We start from the raw sequence: 18,734 nt of genomic DNA, 5'->3' as shown, positions 1-18,734 counted from the left end.
AGCGACGCGGCATAGAGAGGGAGAGGGAGAAGGAGAATTGGGAGGGGGGGAGGCGAATGTTGGAGATGGATGCGAGAGGAGCTAAGGGGACAAGTTGGCGGGGAGGCGGAGACACGGGGGTAGTACCTGACTACCAAACAGCCGCAAAGGACAGAATGAAGCTGAGTTGAGATAGGAAGAGGACGATCGATGCCAGAGAGCAATGGAATCTCAACACCGCCCAATCATCGGCTACGGATCACGTTCTGCCGAGTCCCTCTCTCTTTCTCTACACGAACAGACTAACTCGGGCTTCGAATGGCCCCAGTGGGCCACTCCATTCATTCCATTCGACGACTCCAGTGACTCCAGTGACCCCAACGTACGGCCCTGACCTGGTCATGGCCTCGTATCTCATGCCCTAGGTCATGGGATCTGGTTCCGGGTGGCCTACCGGAGAGCCAACTAACGTTACATATCCAACAGGCTCCAGATTACCTCAACCCTTGCAAAAGCCAAAGCCAACCGCAATAACCTTTCAGGGCTAGCGACCCACTACGTTCGAACCATCCCCAACCGCTTGACCGCAATATCAACTCGGAGGTTGTGATATTCCGCGTACCCACGAGCCAAAATTGAGGTGATATTGGCTCAGGTAGCCTCTAGGGTCTGACTCAAATAGGGGAATACCGTGTCTCTTGTTATACATGTAGAGAGTATAAAACGCCCATGATATCACCGTGTCTCACCTGCCCTGGGCTCAGGTGTCGAGGTGTCAACATGGGATGATATAAGCAATTCCCAAAAGGGAAAAACCAAAACAAGAAAACACTTTGGACTTCAACTTGATATTCATGACGATGAGCTTCATCTATTATAAAATAAAGGATACCAGATGATGCCCCATGCTAATACCTTGTTATCACTCAATTATCTCTAGAAGATCTTCACGGAGGGGTACTACTGCATCAACAGTCTCATCCCTTGACGTTCCAGGGCCACTCATACTTGGGCGTTGAACCGCGTGGCATTCAAAAGAATTCAATGTAATGTTAGATGTGTGTCGCATCCCAAAATTAATAGTACCGATTGAGTAAATGTCTTAGCAGGCAACCGTGGCCAAAGTGTGATGGCCACGTCGAATGTGCAGAAGTTGGCGCCGATCCTTAGCGGCTCCCACGTCTCCCAAACAAACCCCCCGTGGCAACACTCTCCCCATCTTTCGCTTCGATTTCGCGCTTTGGGATTCTGGGAATCTGTGCATAGTCATACTGATTCTGATCTTGTCTGAGATTAGCACAGATATCCTTCCAAGCACTGAGGCCTTGGGCACTCAGTGCAACTCTCATCCGATTGAACATGATCTGGCAATTGACATTCAACCGCGAGATCTCATCTAGCTAGGTTTGAACACCAATCCAGGTCCCAAATCGGTCATTTTTTTATCGGCTGAGGCTGTGCTGCACCGCAGTCGCCTTATTATATATCGAGTTTCCCTCGTTGATCCGACATGGACGAGAGCCCGCCGCCTCCGCCGCCGCCACATGGCGAGAATCCTCATACCACGGAGGGCGAATATCGCAAATCCTCCGATCTGCCCCAGGGCAATTACGACATCTTTATTGTCCCACCTCACTCCGCCGGCTCGGGTTTCCTCTACCTTCCGTCTCTACAATGCAACCGAAACAGTTTCCTGGCCGGTGTCGCGAGTACGCTGCTTGTCGTGATAGCCTGGGTGCTTGTCTCTCCGATCTTGAAGGCATGGTATATAGCCTCCGTCAGCAGTGGAAGTGGAATGGGTATGGCAGTGGTCGCGCTCGGGTTAGGCGTCGCTGGGTGGGCATTTGGGTCCGCCCAGTCTGGTAGCGCTGGCGACAAAGGCAATGGCGGTGCTCGAGGAGGACGGTTCGGCTTTAATGGTCCTGGAGGCCCGGGGGGCCCTGGCAATGGTGGACCAAACAGCAACCAGAACTCCTCCGGTACCGGCTATGGCCAGGGTAAAAGCTACGGCGGCAATGGGGGTCAGCGACAACAGCATGGAGGAAACTTTGGCAGACAACAGCGCGGCAACCAGTATGCTGGAAACCAGCATACTGGTGGTCCTCCTCCAAACGCTGAAGATGAGAAGCGTGAAAAGGAAGAGGCCGAAAGACGCGCTAAAGAAGAACGAGCCAAAGAACAGCAGGCTAAGGAAGAGCGCGCTAGGGAGGAACGTGCTAAGGCAGAGCATGCTGCTAAAGAAGCCCGTGCCAAAGAAGAAGCCGAGCGGGACCGCGCCAAAGAAGAAGCTAAGCGCAAAGAGGAATTGCGCCGCAAGATGGATGAGTTCAAGCGCAAACGCGACGCAGAGGCCAAGGAGAAGGAGAAGAAGCGCGAGCGCGAAGCCATAGAAAAAGAACTCAAGGAGCGCCGCGAGCAGCTTGAGAAAGAAATGGCCGCAGCTAAGGCAGCCGCCGAAAAAGAAGCTCGCGATCGAATGGAGAAAGAAGCCGCTGAAGCTCGTGAGAGGCACGCAAAGGCTGAAGCCGAGGCGAAAGCCAAAGCCGAAAAGCTGGAAGCAGAAGCCAAGGAGCGGGCTGCCAAAGCAGCTGCTGAGAAAGAAGCCGCTGCAAAAGAAGCTGCCCACAAGGAAGCCATGGCTAGGTTTGCGGCTCTCAAAGAGGCAGCAAGCAAGAAGTATGCCGAAAAGAAGGCCCAAGATGCAAAGAAAGAGGCCGCTGCGAAGCCACCACCTAAACCAGCCAGTGCTGGCAATCCTCCTCGTACACCTTCTCCCAAGAAACCACCTCATCCAACGGCCAACACGGCTGTCGAAGACGATGCCTATTCCTTTCGGCCCTACGACAGACCACGGCGCCCATACGCAGCTGCAACCTCTGTCTACTCGGAGTCCTCTTACGCGCCTTCTCACTCAACTGCGCGCACAACTCCTCCGCCTTCACATCGCAGCTCATACTCAACCAAGGATCCAGACAAGATCGTGATCCAAGGTGTGTACGCCTTCAACAACGCCTTCATGAAAACACCCATAGCACAGCTCGTTTCCGGCCAGGGCATGATAACCGACGGCCTCGTGCTTCGAATCACAACCGAAGGCCTCTTCATCGACGATGACCTGCGCGGCATCGGCCAGCGCGAATGGGACGTCAAAGCATGGACCCTCAAGCTGGCCGAGGTATGGTGTCCACAAGTGAACGCAGCAACCTCCGCCAAATCACCCTCCAGCAACCCCTTCTCCTTCCGGCGCGGGAACAACGTCCCGACAAACGAAGAGTCGGAGGCGTTTCTCGCCAATTTTCTCAAGGTCTGCAAGAATACTTGCCGCCTGGCTTCGCCGAGTGCATGCTTTTCTCCCAGCGCTGCAGGTAGTGCTGTCAATGAAGGCGGCAGGTCTGACTTTCGTGGTCTGCATGTTCTACGCGCTAGTCTGCGCGATCAGGAAGGGAAGAGGTATGTCTTCGTGTTGCAGGACACCGAGGCGTGGAAGGTCGCTATTGGACTCCAGCGGCTGCGGGCTGGTGCTCTAGTCCGGGCACTGGGTGTATCAGCCATGCCAGTTCCAGAATGCAAGACCATGCTCAGTGGTCTGGGCTATGTTTGATTGAATCCAGCGTCATTGCTGCTTGCTGGATCTCATCCTATCCCATCCCATTCTTATTTCTTGCTTCTTCCATCTTCATTTTCATCTTCGTATGCCCTATGCCCTTTTTGTGTTCGACTGTTCGACTTGTCGTCATCCCTCATAAGCGGCGGAGTTTGCTTCATGCTGTTCTGTCCCCTATAGCCATTCGCTTTCTTGTTGCCTTACCATTCCCAAATTTTTGAGATTCCCCCCTATCATGATCATGTTTTGAAATTCGTTGTTTATTAATTAGTACAGTTGTTTAGCATGAGGAGAGTACATACCACACAACCATTGCCGCAGTTATTTAGTTATATTATATTGATTTTACGAATGCATAGCATGGTTATAGCTATACAGAGATAAACTACACCTAGCCTAAAGAAGAAGGAGGAGAGAAGAAAGACATGCTTCAGGAAGTCTATTGGATTTCGTCTCACGTAGATGTACGCACGCTATATGCCGCTCCTCGACTGGACAGAAACCAGATCGAGAAGCATGGAGTATTTCGATTGCAAAGACGTGTAACCGATTCCGCCAAAAAGAAGAAGCCCAGGAAAAGAAAAAAAAAGCAGAACCAATGAGCTTGTATAAACGCCGGAAATGGTCTGTCGGATATATCTTGTATATCTTGCGTGCGCTCTCCGAATCTCCTTCATGATGCACCATTCTCGTAGATTCATACAGATTCCAACAAACATATACACAGTTCTCGAAAGGAGACACAACGGGGCAAAAGAGATAAGAGAAGAAAAGGGATGCAATAAGAAGAGAAGATGGAAAGGGAAAAAACAAATCAAATCTATCATATCGGGAATCATACGGGCGTTTCCTTAGAAACAGAAACATGAACATGGCGAGAACATCGTGTGGTGTGAACAAAGGGCCGAAAACAGAAAAATGGTGCCCTGGCTTCCGCCAAATCAATGTATAGGATATCGAGGTGTAACTCCAACTCCGGTCGAAGACATGCGAATTCCTTTGTTCTCCCGCTTCAACCATTCCATATGAATTATAGATGAAGCGAGAGAATTGGTGGGGTTTGGTGGGGGTGGGATAGGGGCTATGGACTGCCCGGGGCTGTCTTCATCTAGAAGGGAAAGCCGCCGCCGCGAGCCTGGCCGCCGAAGGGGTGGCCGCCTGCAGAGGCGAAGCCTCCGCCGCCGCCGCCGTTCATCATGTTGAACAGGATGTTGGGGTCGATGTTGATGTGACTGGCTCCGCCGCCCATACCACCCATGCCGCCCATTCCTCCCATTCCTCCCATGCCGCCCATGCCTCCCATACCGCCGAAGCCACCGCCGCCGAACATGTCGGCGGGGTCCATCAGGTCGTCTCCGTTATCATAAGCAGCACGTTTCCTAGGAGATGGGTTAGTTCTGTGGTTGACTTTGATGAAGGGTAGATCGTAAACTTACTGAGAATCAATGAGGGTTTCGTAGGCCTCGCCGATCTCCTTGAACTTCTCATCACCGGCTTCACCGTCACGGTTCTTATCCGGGTGGTATTGGATGGCCATCTTGCGGTAGGCCTTCTTGATCTCGGTCTCGCTGGCATCCTTGCCGACCCCGAGAATCTTGTAGTAATCCTTGCGCTGGGACTTCTTAAGCTCGAACTCGGCGCGGCGGATCTCCTCTGCGATGCCCTTCTCGCCGGGGTTGTTCTCGGCAACGCTCTTGTAGTCGCGGACGGCATCCTCCCAGTTGTCGGCACCGGCATTGGCTTTGGCACGGACCTTCATAGCCTTGACATAGCCGGGGTCGAGGCGCAGGGCCTCAGTGCAGTCCTGAATAGCTGAATCATACTCCTTGAGGTTGATGTAGGCCTGTGCACGGTTCCCCAGGATCTTGGCGTTCATATCCTTGTTGGTGGGGTCGACCTCGAGAGCTTGGCCCCAGAGATCGATGGCGCGGCGGTAGTCCTTCGCCTTGAAAGCGGTGTTTCCTTCCTCCTTGGTGCGGGCCAGCTTCTGCACAATACGCAGCAACTTGATCGCCTGCTTCATGTCCGGGTCCAGCCCGAGGCACATCTTCAGGAGCTTCAGCGCCTGTTCGGACTCACCGGAGGCGTAGAAAGCGCGGGCACGGATCATCATGGCATCCGGGTCCTGGCTGTTCTCGCGCAGCATGCCGATCGCGATGTCCTGTGCCTTGCCGAGCGAGTTGCTGTTGTTCAGCCTCAACTGGGCCTCGGCTGCTAGGAGCGTCCACTTGCGGGGCTCCTTCACCCCTTGTCCGAGTCCTTGCCGTGCCTGGTCCAGACAGAAGATCACCATTGACACCCCGCGGTCCTCTGCTAGTGTCTCCTCAGCTTGTGTGACGAATCGCAGCATTTTCTCTGCGGGGGCTTTGTCGGTCGCGGAGACCGCCGGCTGGATCTGTGACAGCACATTCAGGGCCTCTGATGGGCGACCCAGGCTGGTCAAGATCTTCGCCCAGCGGTGCATAATCTTGGGGTTGTTGGGGTCGAGGTCGTTGGAGCGCTCAATATCCTCGAGCGCGTTCAGGTACTGCTTAGCAGACATGTAGGCCGCCGCGCGGTTGGACAGGTAGGCCGATGAGTTGGGGTTAATCTCAATGGCTGTAGACAAATATTCATCAGCGACCCCGGTCGTCTAGAGTGGATCAAGTCCGAGTTAGAGAAAATGCATACCCTTGTTGTATTCCTGGATCGCTCTGTAGTAGTTGCCATCCTTGAAGAACTTGTTTCCCGCCAGCTTGAACGAGTCGGCCTCATCGGCAGATGATGAGTTCGGCTGGTGCGGTGGGGGAGTCGGGCTCCGTTCCTCGTTTGTGCCGTTCTGGAGAGTCTCCTGAGGATCGATATCCATGGAGCTCCGCTCCTCTCTAGATGCTGCCATGGCCGACAATCGACGACGTAGCTCGTCAGGCGGAAGATTCAGCGGGTGTACGTCCTGGTCACGCGAAGACCGAGCGAACTTGAAAGTAGACGTTGGTCCCGAATTCGAGGACGAGTGACTATGAGAGAAATATGTTTTGGGTTTGGCGGGGGGTTTGGTGGGCGAGGGAGAGGATTTGGAGGGCGATTTAGAGGGCGACTTGGAAGGCGACTTGGAGGATTTGCGCGAAGCGGAGAAGGAAGTTCTCGGTGACGGGGAATCAGAATCTTTCTCCTTGTCCTTGTCTTTCTTGAAGATATGGGCGAGTTGGACCATTGGGTGGGGGGAAAAGAGGCGTTCGGGGGAATTTTTTTTCTATCGAAGGCGGTAGAACCGGGGAGACTTCCAAAGATCTCAAGCACTTCTGAGGTCGACACAATGATATATGTTATGTTCAAACCATGTCAGTCTGCTCTTGTCATGTTAATAAATATGACTGCAAACGCAAACTGTCCACTGCAAACTGCAAACTGCAAACTGTGAATTGTAAACTGTGAACTGTCACCAACGGCGAGCTGATGTATGGGGGTATGGGTGAAGACAAGAGAAGAAATCGTCTGACCTTTCCCTTATAATATATTTTATATTTTATTTAATGAGAACGTCCTAGGCAAATAATTCAGAGGCTGGAGAGCTACTGGTCTGTGTTAGCGCGCAAAAGAACTGGAGCAATGGAGTCACTACATGCATTTCTCGACGGAAATGATCCCCCCAGCCGCTGGAAAAATCAGATCAGGTCGATTCGAGAATCTTCTTCTTACGGCACGCATGAAGACTTGATCACCCCCTCAACGGAGTGGGCAGGGATGGCGAGGCTGTCTATAACTCGCAGTGGAGCGGTGGATCCGACATGCAGTTTGCTACGCTGACGGTGACAGGCATACGTCCAGCGCTGTGACTGGCGTCTTGGAGAGGGGAACCCCTGCATCGGGCTTTCTTGAGACGGATATACTAACTATGGATACTAAAACATGTCTCGGCCAATCCAGGTAGACTGTCGTGTCTTTTTCCTGGGGTAATATATCGCGTGAGTCTTGGCTCTGAGGTATATACAGAAGTGAAGGCCTTGATCCTCCTTCATTTTGCATCTTTTGGTGTGTCTTATCTGGCGCCATTTTGAAAAACGGGTTCATACGATGTGCTTGATATCGTTCTTGTCTTCCAGCTGGAACCCTCAGTGAACACCATACCACATGGGCCACTACAAAACTATAAAACAATTGGTCAGTGCTCAAGTCCCTTCTTATGCGTCTTGTGTATCGTATTGATCAGGATGTCAATGGTAGGACTCACATAGGGGTTAAGAAGTAAGATGAAAAGACTCGAACTGGCGGTGAGACCAATATTGAACACGTCGATTCAGACTTGATAAAGGCCCCTGAGCGATGAATTTCATCTGTAGGATATCAAAGAATATTGGCTTTGCATCCAATAAAATTCAGCCACAACCATAACTGAAATAACTTATCAGTTTTGTTGACATGTAGTTCGGCCCATGATTTTTATAGATGTTACCATCGCGACCGACCTTAAGAGACTAGCGCAACTCATCTGCAATCAGACCAGCTCGATAGCCCCCCATCACGCCGGTAAGTTCTGCCTCCTTTCCGCGATATCGATCCACCTAGAAATCTGCGCATCTCTTAGCCGTGCTGCATGCATTGAGCCATATCTGTGGCTGCCATAAGGTGGTGGCTGGTCCAGTTGACGATCTGCACTCACGCGACCAGGGCTAGGGCTGAACGATGAGTCAATTTGAAATGGCGACATTGATGAAATCGGCGAAATGGGTGAGGATGTCGAAGACAATGATCTGTTTCGGGTCTGAGGATCCGGTATACGCGGACTGTCTCTATGCCCAACTATCCAATATTCTTCGTCTTCGAGCCAGACAAGGGGTAGACAGGTCTGTGGCCGTCTAGGGAGCGAACTGGATCGGAAGTTGGATGAGGTGAGTGAAGGCAGCTCGCGTGCTTGTTGGGGGTGATAGTCTGGAAATATCTCGTTGGAAGGACTTGGGCTTCTCCTCCCTCTGTGGGCTGGGCTTCTTCTGAGATTGGGGTCGAGTGAGGGACCAGAGGGCCAGTCGTTCCGTCTTTGATACTGCCGTTGTGATGCGGTGTTTGTTGAAGTCGGTGCTGGTGGTAAAGGTTTCCAAACCAGGATGTTGGTGATGCTGGTATCCGGAGGGGGGGAGTGTATATGAATACGAGGATTTGTGGGATTTGGTGGGACACAGAGTCGAGGATTGTCAACCGGAGGCCCCTCGAGGGATGAGAGATCCATGAGCGGAATGTCGAACTTAGGTGGCTTTGTGAAACTTGTGTGAAGTTTTCGTAGACATGGACAAAAGTGCATTGTGCAGACAATATACGATCAGGGTCCAGTATACACTATCTTTAAACACAGTGACGTGCACTTTGAGAAGTGCCAATGTTGGGATCGTCGTGAAGGCTCGTATTCAGCACCAAAATAAACACTGGACACGAGAATTAGTCCTAGGACAGGTTGAGGATAGGCCTGAGAATATGTCCAACCTCACTCGAGACGAAGGATCATGGCATATGCCTTGCAAGGCATGTCGCAGCTTATTATAGAACCAACTCCATAATCTGAGCACATAGGGCGTCCTTACGGCTAACAACACAGGGGGGGATCTCAACGACGCTTATTCTATTTTATTTTTCTCGCCTGCTCAGCATCCATTGTGACCGCTCATCACTTGCCCCTGTAAGCACCAATTCCTTGTCCGGGAAACGGTCGCAGGATTTCGCCAGGAGCGGAAAGTGGGCGAATATTGTGCTATAATCCTGATACCCGATTAGCCTCTCGGTCTGAATTGGGGTCCAAATTCGATACTAGAAGGATCCCCCTCGTTCTCACCGCAAGGGCCTAATAGCGTCATATTGAGACGGTCTTCTTCCGAGCCTCCCGCTTCGCCTTGAAATTACACGGAACACGAACGAGGCCCCAAAAGCCAAGAACGAATGTAAATTGTAATAGAAGGGGCCGTGGTTCCTTAGACCCCACAGTTGCCGATACGCCTCCCGGGATTGACATCGAGTCTGTAATGGCGGTGAATGTTGGTCACTGAGGGGTGCGCCTAAAAGAGAGGGCTCTATATATTTGTTGTCAGTGTACGGTGATGTATATCGGTATAAAAGGTTCAAGGGCGTGCAGTAAATCAATGTAGAACCCGTAAGTGCCCTGCAGACACGGTTCCCGCCATTGTGGTCACTAGTGGGGCTCTTTATTTTTGCCTACCAATCACTTACCGTAGTTCGTGTAAATGACATAGGAGGGTCACGATTTCATAGCATAAAGAGGGAAGATGGTGCGAGATATGCACGTAAACATCTAGAAAGGTGGAGCTATATTACCCTCAGAGTGATAACTACAGATCGATCTGTTTGTTTTTGCTGCTGCTAATTTGGCGCCTTTACACGCCGTGACTTAGCACCGCCCCCATCCCTTCGGAATAGTCCCTCTTATCCAGCAATCCTCTATATTTCCCCCTATTCCAGCCCCGCAGAACAGTCCATCGAAAAAGGCCAAGTCAATACCCTGTAGGTCATCTTCATCGGGTAGAAGTTCCATAGAATCAGGCAACTCTGCGTCGGTCCTGTTCATTTGAATGGATCCATCTGATGAAGGGAGCTGGTAGTGATTCACCGGCATCATCCTCGAAACCGGATGGCCCATTGTTGACATGACGTCGAATCCAGATGGGTGTTGGTCATGTTCGACCGGCTGGACCGGGCTCAGCATATTGGAGACAGACATGGTCGAAATGTCGGGATCAGGCTGAGCTTCTGTTTTTGGCACAGACTTTGAGACAATACCACGTTCAAAATTGATGGCGCCAAAATAGGGGATGTGGACTTGTAGTGTCTTGCCGTCGTTGGTCAACCTGCCGTCACACTCAAGCCCTCCGTCATCGCTCTTAGATGAGCTCGTGTTGTACATGTCACCCCGGGCGGCATTTGCCTCAATAGTGAGAAGATGATGAATTATTCGAGTGAGTTTACCGGAAATCAAATCATGTTCATCGCGGGCCTTGGATTCAAGAATCCCTAGGGCACACTCCATGGAGCCACGGTCACTCGGGCGGCTGTGGACAAGGGATTCAAAACCAGTGTGCGCATCCGAGTTCTCAGGTCCTCGGAACTGACTCCGGGAGTTGATGTGAGAAATACAAAGTATGTTCATGGCAATAAACGCAAGGAAATCACTGCCGCGGCAGTAGAAGTATGCAGGATTTGAGGTGCGGAATGCATTATAGCGAGACAGTATTTCGCGGCTGGCATTGATGGCGGTAATTTTGCTATGATTATTCTTTTGTCCAGACGAGGAAAAGATGTAGGGTAGATGCAGCCGTATAAGCATGTGATAGTGCGTTAATTGATCCATGATACGAACTGTATCTCGAAGGACTTTGGTACTATCACTTTTGCAGGGGATAAAATTCGGTATCAGCCACCATTGAGGTGCCATATCATCTGCAGCTTTGCGTAATAGCATGTCGTCCTCCTGGACTTTGATAAGGCTGTACATCCCGCCGTTATTCCGCTCAATAATACGACTGGCGACAGCACAGTGGATGCGTTGCATGCGGTCATTTGGGCTGTACTCTTCTAACGCTTCAGGAGTAGAAAAGCGGTCTTCGAGTGATGTGTGCGGCAAGCCTAGCATGATTGACAGGGAGCGGTCCCTTTGAATCAATAGAAAATAAGTTTGAGCGGGGTTGAATGCCGCTCTAGTCTGGGGCTCAAGGAATTTCAGGGATGGTGAGGCAAGTCCGCGATGCAGAGCCATCATCTGCGCAATGGTAGTCGCCCGATGTATTGCCATCCATGCACGATGAAGGTTTCCAGCGTAGTTCTGGTACACAGCCTCAAGAACGATGCATTCCATACCCTCGACAGAGCGGATGAGGTCTTCATTAGTAGTGACGAGGCTGATGGCCCTGTCAGTTACACGAGACATGATTGAGCGGACAGAGACGCCGACCCTCCCAAACTCTCGGAGGCAAGAAGGGGGAATTCCTTGTAAAAATATGCCGAGGACCAGAAGCTTACGCGCAATCAGCACCGGGTGCTTACCCGACTCAGGGGGGTTTAGTATCTCCCTTGTCGATGATAGAGCCTCGTCCGCGAAGGTGGAGGCAGACTTACATATTCCCCAGAATAATGGGAGTGAAATGCCTGTTGGGAGGCTACAAATCTTCTCAATATCACTTTCACTGGGCCATGCTGCGATAAGGTCGCGAGCCAGTTCTTGATATTTGCTTGGAGGTAGCCTGTGCGAGACTGATGGTGACTTCCATGGGATCCCCGGGATGAGATGTCTCTCATAATTTAAATCTTGCTTTTCGGATGTCAGAAGGCTAGGTCACTTAATTACGGTGAATGGGCAAATTTACCACGGTGTGGGTTGTAGCTGATACTACCTCTGGTTGGCACTTTTCCCCATCCTCTAGTGTCACCGAGGTTGACTGAGGAGGTGACTGTAGACTTAGGCCGGATTCAGTCTGATCCAGCAACTGCTCGAGCAGGCCTTCCACCCGGCGAAGCCGACCCTCTAACCCATTGCTGCTCGCAGAGACTGTCTTATCAGGATACTCCTGAGTGATACAAGTACTCCCGCGTCTTCGACAATCATTGCATGCATATGCCGAAGATCCGAAGACGCACCGAACCTTTCGTCGCTTGCATTCCCAACAGCTTTGGGTCCCCTTCCGTATCTTTCTTCGCTCGGCTCCGGGGCTGTCCTTTGGGCGGATCACTTCATCCATGACTTGTAACACACCACGCTTCACCAATATGATGAGGATGTTGATTTGAAGCCCTAGCTCCGATAATGGAGATCACTTCAGGGCAGAGGCGATGTATGAACATGCTATCAATTTCCCCGAGCTCAGCTGAACTCTATACGATCAGCGGACGGTCACGTGACTATAATCACAGTTGATGTTTCACCCCCTCTTCTTATTGGTTTATTAAGTTACTAGCCGTAAGATTATTTCATAGTCGATACATACACAATCGATTGAGCCTAAGTCCGAGAGGAAGGGACCAGTGAAATTTTGGAATATCATTGTATTAAGGGTGAGATTACTTGTATTCATTCTGGCAAGCTCTCGGTCGAAGCCTTTATAGAGACGCAAAAGATGATAAAACTTATCATCTTGAATGATCATTTACTAAACTTTTGCGGAGAATGTATTCTAAGTCAATAGCAAAAAGGTCAAGATTGCGACTGCTGGTGGTTCTGGCAGTGGGTGCTTTGAGCTTACCAACGTGTTCTGCGCAGTCCATGAGTGTTTCTAATTCTTTCAGGAAATGTCGCTCAGGAGATCATTGATGTTCTCCTTGAGATTAAGAAGCATTAGATCTTTATTTTGTCGAGAAAGGTTTGCAATCCCAGAGATAACATGGGTTAAACCAGACTACAAAGACCCAAAATAGTGGGGGGGAAATACTGCAGGCAGTCAACACTTTACTCTCTGTTGTTCCTGGACAGAAGGATCCAAACGGTCTAGTCCAGAAAAGACTTATCTACGCCGCCGTTCAAGCTGGTGTGAAGCGTTTTGCCAATGAGGGGGCAACCCAAGCTTGAAGCTTGCCTCCTCTCTTATGTTTCTTCTTACTCATTGACAAATTGTAGATCTGGCTTGGAACAACTGAGCTGCTACGGCTACGAAGATAAAGCCCGCCAATATCTGGAAGAGCTGAACACGGACAAAATGGTGGGACGTGGAAAGCTTTTATGAAATTTCCAGTATCTAACACAAATATTATCTGCAAATTTTGCAATACGCACTGTTCCAACAAGGTCTCTCTGTAGACCACTTGACCCGTCCTTACATGTCGACCAAGCACATGGACCAAATGGAAATCCCCTTCGATTTTGCAAACCGTCGATTCATCACCGTAGATGGCAGCAATAATGATCAAATCGCCCTCACTACAGTGAAAGACCTCACTTATGCCGTAGCCAGAGATATTGACTTCAAGGGGGGTGGCCGGTTGTTGGGGGTATCAGAGGCACTGATATCTCCATCGGGCAGCTTTTAGCCCTCGGCGAGAAAGTCCGCGGTGAGCGACTTCAGTTGATATACTGTTATGTTTATTGCTTTTACTGATATTCTATTCAGCAAGGGGCCAGTATTTTCATGTCAACAAAGTGAAAGCAGAAAATTTCTTGGGTTCGAAATGGGGTGGTAAGCCGTGTTGAGATAGATGTTTTCCTGCGTAATTGGCATATTGGAAGAATGAGACTTATTTTGACATGAGCTATTTGTCGTGGCAAACAGCCTGTGGACTTCACACCCCTCTTACGTCACAATTGAAAGAGTTAGGACACTGTAAGTTTCTTCTGGTTTCATATTCACTTTAGTCAATATACACGGAACTAGTAAAGATATAACACGATTCCAAGATTCTCCTTTGGCTACATACACACTGAGTTTACTTCTTTGAGATTACAACTACTCGGCTCACATTGAGCCTGGCTAATGGGGATGCACTATTAGGTTCTAATTGCGCTGAATATTGCCAGAGCAGGCTTAAACTACCAGCATTGGTTGTTTAACCGGCAAAGGCTATCCCGACAACTGCCAGGAAGAAAACCATCTAAGAAATCTTCATGATGCTAAGATAATTCTAACGTCTATGTTAGATTCACAGGTATTGATAGGTGTAATAGGGTCTCACGAAAGTCGAGGGTTGTAAATTGTAATATAAGTTTGATGACATGCTAGGTTTGAGTGAGAGAGAGTAGGAAGCAAACGTAGCATAGTCCAAATTTATAAGATATCCTACGTGCAACGGTATGCACCATCACACAGCATGCCTTCATTTTCAGTCTATTTATTAATGTAGCAGTTTTCATTCTGTCGTGTAAGAAGTGAGGATCTCTCGTCTATCCGACGACGCAGCTATGCAGAGTGGGAGAGTGGGAAATGATTCAGCTAAAAAATAGGTGTGTGAAGTCCTTCTTGCTTTATCTCCAAGCATTATTTTCAATAAGTTGGAAGATGATCCTATATGATATCATCTTCATGTGCACGTATTGAGTTAATTCACAAGCCTCTTCAGCTATCGCTAGTATTAGTTACTAGTTTGTAAGATACAAATTCCTCGATACTCTACCTATTTCCATACTGAAAGGTAGGATCGAGTCTGTGTCGAGTGAATATGCAAAGCGGATTACAGCCTACATAGTGTACCTGGGAATCTGGAGTAACTTGTGTAATGTATCACCAAAACGTGCATCTCATAGCTAATAAAATGCAGGAATACATTCACTGCATGGCTAATATTGAAGGTCTAAGCGGAAAAAGCAATTCATGGTCAGAAAAAGCAATTCATGTTCAGCTAGCCGTAGCTTCAATTATTGAAGAAGACTTTCTTACTATATTGGGTTATAGATATACCTCAGCGCAAATATGACTCTGCTACGAGCTATGTCTCATTAACGAAAGGTCACTCACGCATCCATAAAGATGAAGTTTGGGTATGATATGCAAGTCAGGTATAAAGCCTGTACTGTGGTCCAGCAAAAATGGGCAATTAGCCATGACCCAGATTATAAGATTGTTCGGTAATTCATGCGGAAAGACACAGAAACGGGGGAAACCATTCCACTATCTCGAAGTGGCTTAGTATACATCGACGTTAAGGTTCGAGAAGCAATCAGTTTGGAACAAGGGCAAGTGACCCCGATTTTGGGCAGTACTGTAACAATACCGAGCGATTTACTTTCCAATCAAAATCCGTCGCATATTCAGCCCTAGGATGCACCAGGTGGACGCTAGCACGAGGCCAAGGGGCAGGGGTAGGACACGGACTCAAAGGATCGTACTCCGTACTCCGTACTACGTTGGGGACTAGTATAGATGCTGGTCAGGGGCAAAGTAGAATTACATGTTGGCATTGCAAGTAACTCGTAAAATATTAAGAAAATATGTAGACGGTAAGGTAGGATACATTCCAAAAAAGTTACGGGCGCTGGAAAGATGGAAAAGGTGTAAAGCTGTCATGGTTTACATTAAGGTCGTGCTCAAGCCACCAAGCGAGCTTCACACAACTCCGAAGCTATCCAGGAAGCCCAAGAAGAGTAAAAAAAGAAATATGTATATAAAAAAGCAAAAACGGATAGTCATATCCAATCAGAAAACAATAGTTCCAAGGTAAATCACCAAAACACTAAATAACACAATCCACTCTTGACATCACCTCCAATAATCACTTCGGTTTATGCGACAGCTGCGCCGGGACTGGACCATCAAGATCCAATTACGGTCAAGTGTGCATCACTGAAGAGATCATTTAAGCCAGAACGAAGGCAGCGATGGCAGCGAAGCCAGCGAAGCCAACGGAGCCGGAGAGAGCACCAGCACCGTTGAAGGCGGGGGAGGAGGTGGAGGGGGTAGCAGAGGCAGTGCCGGAGGGGGAGACACCGGAGGGGGAGACCTTGCTGCTGGAGGGAGCGTGGGGGACACCGCCGTTGCCAGCGCTGGAGGTGGCGGAGGGAGTCACGGTCGAGTAGATGACGGTGGGGACGCAGGTGGTGATGGCGATAACCGAGGGGGTACCGACGGGGGTGACGGGGCTCACGGAGCTCACGGAGGGAACAACGGAGGAAACGCCGGAGGAGACAGCGCTGCTGGAGGCAGGAGCGGTCCAGGCGGGGGTCTCGGAGGACCAGACGGGGGACTCAGAAGAGCCGACGCTGGAGACAGCGGGGGCGCTGCTGGTAGGGACAGCAGGGGCGCTGGTGGTCTGGGCGGGAGTGCCAGTGGGCTCAGCGCCGGAGTTGCCGGGGCAGTCGGTGACGGTGGGAGCGCAGGAGGTGATGGTAACCTCGTCAGTCTCGTAGACGGTCTTGTCAGCACCGGGGGCGGCAATGGCAAGGCCGGCGAAGAAGGCAACAGTGGCAGTAGTGAAACGCATTTTGAATATATGTACGGAAAACCGGGTGATTGTTCAAAAGGTTATATAAAAAGCGTAGCTTTTGTGGAAAGAGAGTTGGTAGTTGGTAAAGAGTGGAAGACCGAAGTCGAAGAGAGTGACTGGATGCTATGCAACGAAGTGTGTACTTGGAGAAGAAAGAAAGAAGGGAAAGGAGGGGAGGCAGGGGGCCTTTGTATGAACGGGGAGATTAGTGTCAAGATCAGCACAACACGCTTTGCCCCTAAAAAAAGGGGAAACACTGTTCCTGAGTGTGTACTGGGTACTTCACTGACACTACATCCACACCGTATCCTGGCAGGTACCGGTTACTCGGGCTCTGTGCTTTGCCTGTTTCGCCATGACCAGATGAGTGTAATTTTGGACTAGTGTGGGCTAGCGTGGTTCTGGTAATGCCGATCGCGCCATTAAAACTGGACGTTGAGACAGGATGTGACAGTACAGGTCATGGGATCTATAGAGCCCTGATATCGAGTACACTGCAATGCAACCTTCTGTATACATCTGTTGTGTCGACTCTTTTCCTGTTGTAATTTGACCGTTTCTGCCCAGCATAATAAACACAATGACGCTGTTTCAGACCGCACCGACGATCCACTACCCGTTCCTGGCGTCCCAGTTGCAGTTCCCCCCGTGGGTCCTATCTGACTCCACTTACCCCTGAACAGCCCGCGAATATGTTTTGCCAAGAACCGTATTGTGCAAGGGCGAATCCACGATGATGTGCACTTTACCTGCGAAATTGAGCTTGGTCCTTACTCCGGATATTCATCTAAATAGGGAACCAAACACTGTGTGGCTCTATGACTGGTGCTGCATCTGTCGGAGCGAATCACCGAGACATGGTATTATTACAGTCCCATTACTTTCCTTTCGTTACGTCGTGTGGAGCACTAATAATGGGACTGTACTGTGTCCTCCGGGGCACTGGGTATATCGTCGACCGAGATTGTCTCGCTTTGTTAACTCCCTACATGTACAATAATAGAACATGGATATTTTACAGGATATAACTGCTTATAACTATCAACGCCATATACCCACACGCTCCCTGCCCATGTATTAATTAATTAAGCCCGATAAATCCGTAAGCGAAGAACCCTCGTTCTCGCTCGTTGACCCAATCCCCCCCGCAACGGGAAGGTCTCATGCGCTTTATGGCGGAACAACGGTTAGACCGCATTATTTACCTCCGCGTAAAGTGCTTAACGAAGCTTACTCGTGGGAGCCCCCTTGACAAGCCACCCGGCTATGGGAGGTGTGCTCAAGCGTATGTACATGTACTTTGGAAATTAGATCGAGGTCTAGCCACCTTATTGGGCGTGTCCCTGGCGTGGCGCATCGCTGTGTAATCTCGTTTCGGTCACACCAGCAGCCTGGCCTTCTAGTTAATGGGGCTTAGAGCGTTCAATGTGGTTGGAACCCTGGCCTATTGCAGAGTATCAATGCGTTGTGGTGTCGATCTTCATCCTGTTCCTGAGTCGAGACCTCGGATCAGGCACTGGAAGCGGTTCGACCACCAGTCAGGGCTAAGGCTAGCCTCGATTCCATGTATGGTGTTTAACCAATTATCATTTAGCCCGGATTTGTCGCCATGATTGTGGTTGTTTTCTTACATGTAACCAAAGTCCAGGATAGGGGGGTTACATCTAATAGTTCAGCAACAAAGCAGTCCCTGAGTCCTCGTGGCGCCCCCAGACTCCACATGCCGCCAGTGAAGTCTTGCCCCTTTTTCAATAGATCGGTCGGGCTTGACAGTTGTTTTCTTATAAACCCCATACTTATTTTTGTACTATGTTTAGCCTTCTTTTCTAACTTTGTGGAATAATTATTGGTGGGGATATCTGATACGTTTGTTTCTCTAGATGATCTTATGAATAGGGGGTGTTCGTGCGATAATAATAGCTGTGGACCTAGACCTCTTCCGAAGTTCAACCTGCCTATACAGTGTGTGCTATCATCTTTCAAATTGTTCTCCGGTAAGACAGTGTGTCTGCTAGAGCCCATCCCTGATCTCAGGGGCAGTGGCTTGCTTTGCCAACTCACCGCTCATTCAGCATTTCGAGGCTAAGAAAATATATTGCACGTTCACCTCTTTTGTTCAATGTGTTTGATATGAATGTGATCACCTGCCAAATGAGAGCGTGATTGACCCAAGTGGATTCAATTGCGTGCTGTTCAATGCTTTCAAATCCGCCAGAATATTCATGGCTCACCGAAAACACTCACCTCAACTGAAGCCTGAGCAAATATAAATATG

The 18,734-nt window shown here is 49.8% G+C and overlaps 4 protein-coding genes across 4 annotated transcripts; 1 reads left to right on the top strand and 3 right to left on the bottom strand.

Annotated features, from left to right (window-relative positions):
- Window positions 1-1,489: 1,489 nt before the first annotated feature.
- Window positions 1,490-3,580, top strand: PENARI_c001G05039 (uncharacterized protein; the record flags this gene model as incomplete). Its single annotated transcript, XM_022626512.1, has 1 exon — window positions 1,490-3,580. One exon carries the CDS (start codon window positions 1,490-1,492, stop codon window positions 3,578-3,580), a length of 2,091 nt encoding a protein of 696 aa, XP_022493374.1.
- Window positions 3,581-4,691: 1,111 nt separating this feature from the next.
- On the bottom strand, window positions 4,692-6,776 carry PENARI_c001G06774 (DnaJ and TPR domain protein; the record flags this gene model as incomplete). The annotated part of the gene is made up of 3 exons (XM_022626664.1): window positions 4,692-4,962; window positions 5,020-6,181; window positions 6,254-6,776. The coding sequence occupies 3 exons, from the start codon at window positions 6,774-6,776 to the stop codon at window positions 4,692-4,694; spliced, it is 1,956 nt and encodes a 651-aa protein (XP_022493505.1).
- Window positions 6,777-8,899: 2,123 nt separating this feature from the next.
- Window positions 8,900-11,486, bottom strand: PENARI_c001G07629 (fungal specific transcription factor domain-containing protein; the record flags this gene model as incomplete). The annotated part of the gene is made up of 2 exons (XM_022626732.1): window positions 8,900-8,979; window positions 10,064-11,486. 2 exons carry the CDS (start codon window positions 11,484-11,486, stop codon window positions 8,900-8,902), a joined length of 1,503 nt encoding a protein of 500 aa, XP_022493097.1.
- Window positions 11,487-15,832: 4,346 nt separating this feature from the next.
- PENARI_c001G02061 (GPI anchored serine-rich protein) lies at window positions 15,833-16,456 on the bottom strand (the record flags this gene model as incomplete). Its single annotated transcript, XM_022626272.1, has 1 exon — window positions 15,833-16,456. One exon carries the CDS (start codon window positions 16,454-16,456, stop codon window positions 15,833-15,835), a length of 624 nt encoding a protein of 207 aa, XP_022493305.1.
- Window positions 16,457-18,734: the final 2,278 nt, after the last annotated feature.

This window comes from Penicillium arizonense (assembly GCF_001773325.1).
Source record: "Penicillium arizonense strain CBS 141311 chromosome Unknown PENARI_contig001, whole genome shotgun sequence".
Classification (NCBI taxonomy): Eukaryota; Fungi; Ascomycota; class Eurotiomycetes; order Eurotiales; family Aspergillaceae; genus Penicillium; species Penicillium arizonense.
The sequence above is the reverse complement of the archived record's forward strand: the minus strand, read 5'-3'. Positions and strand labels throughout refer to the sequence as shown.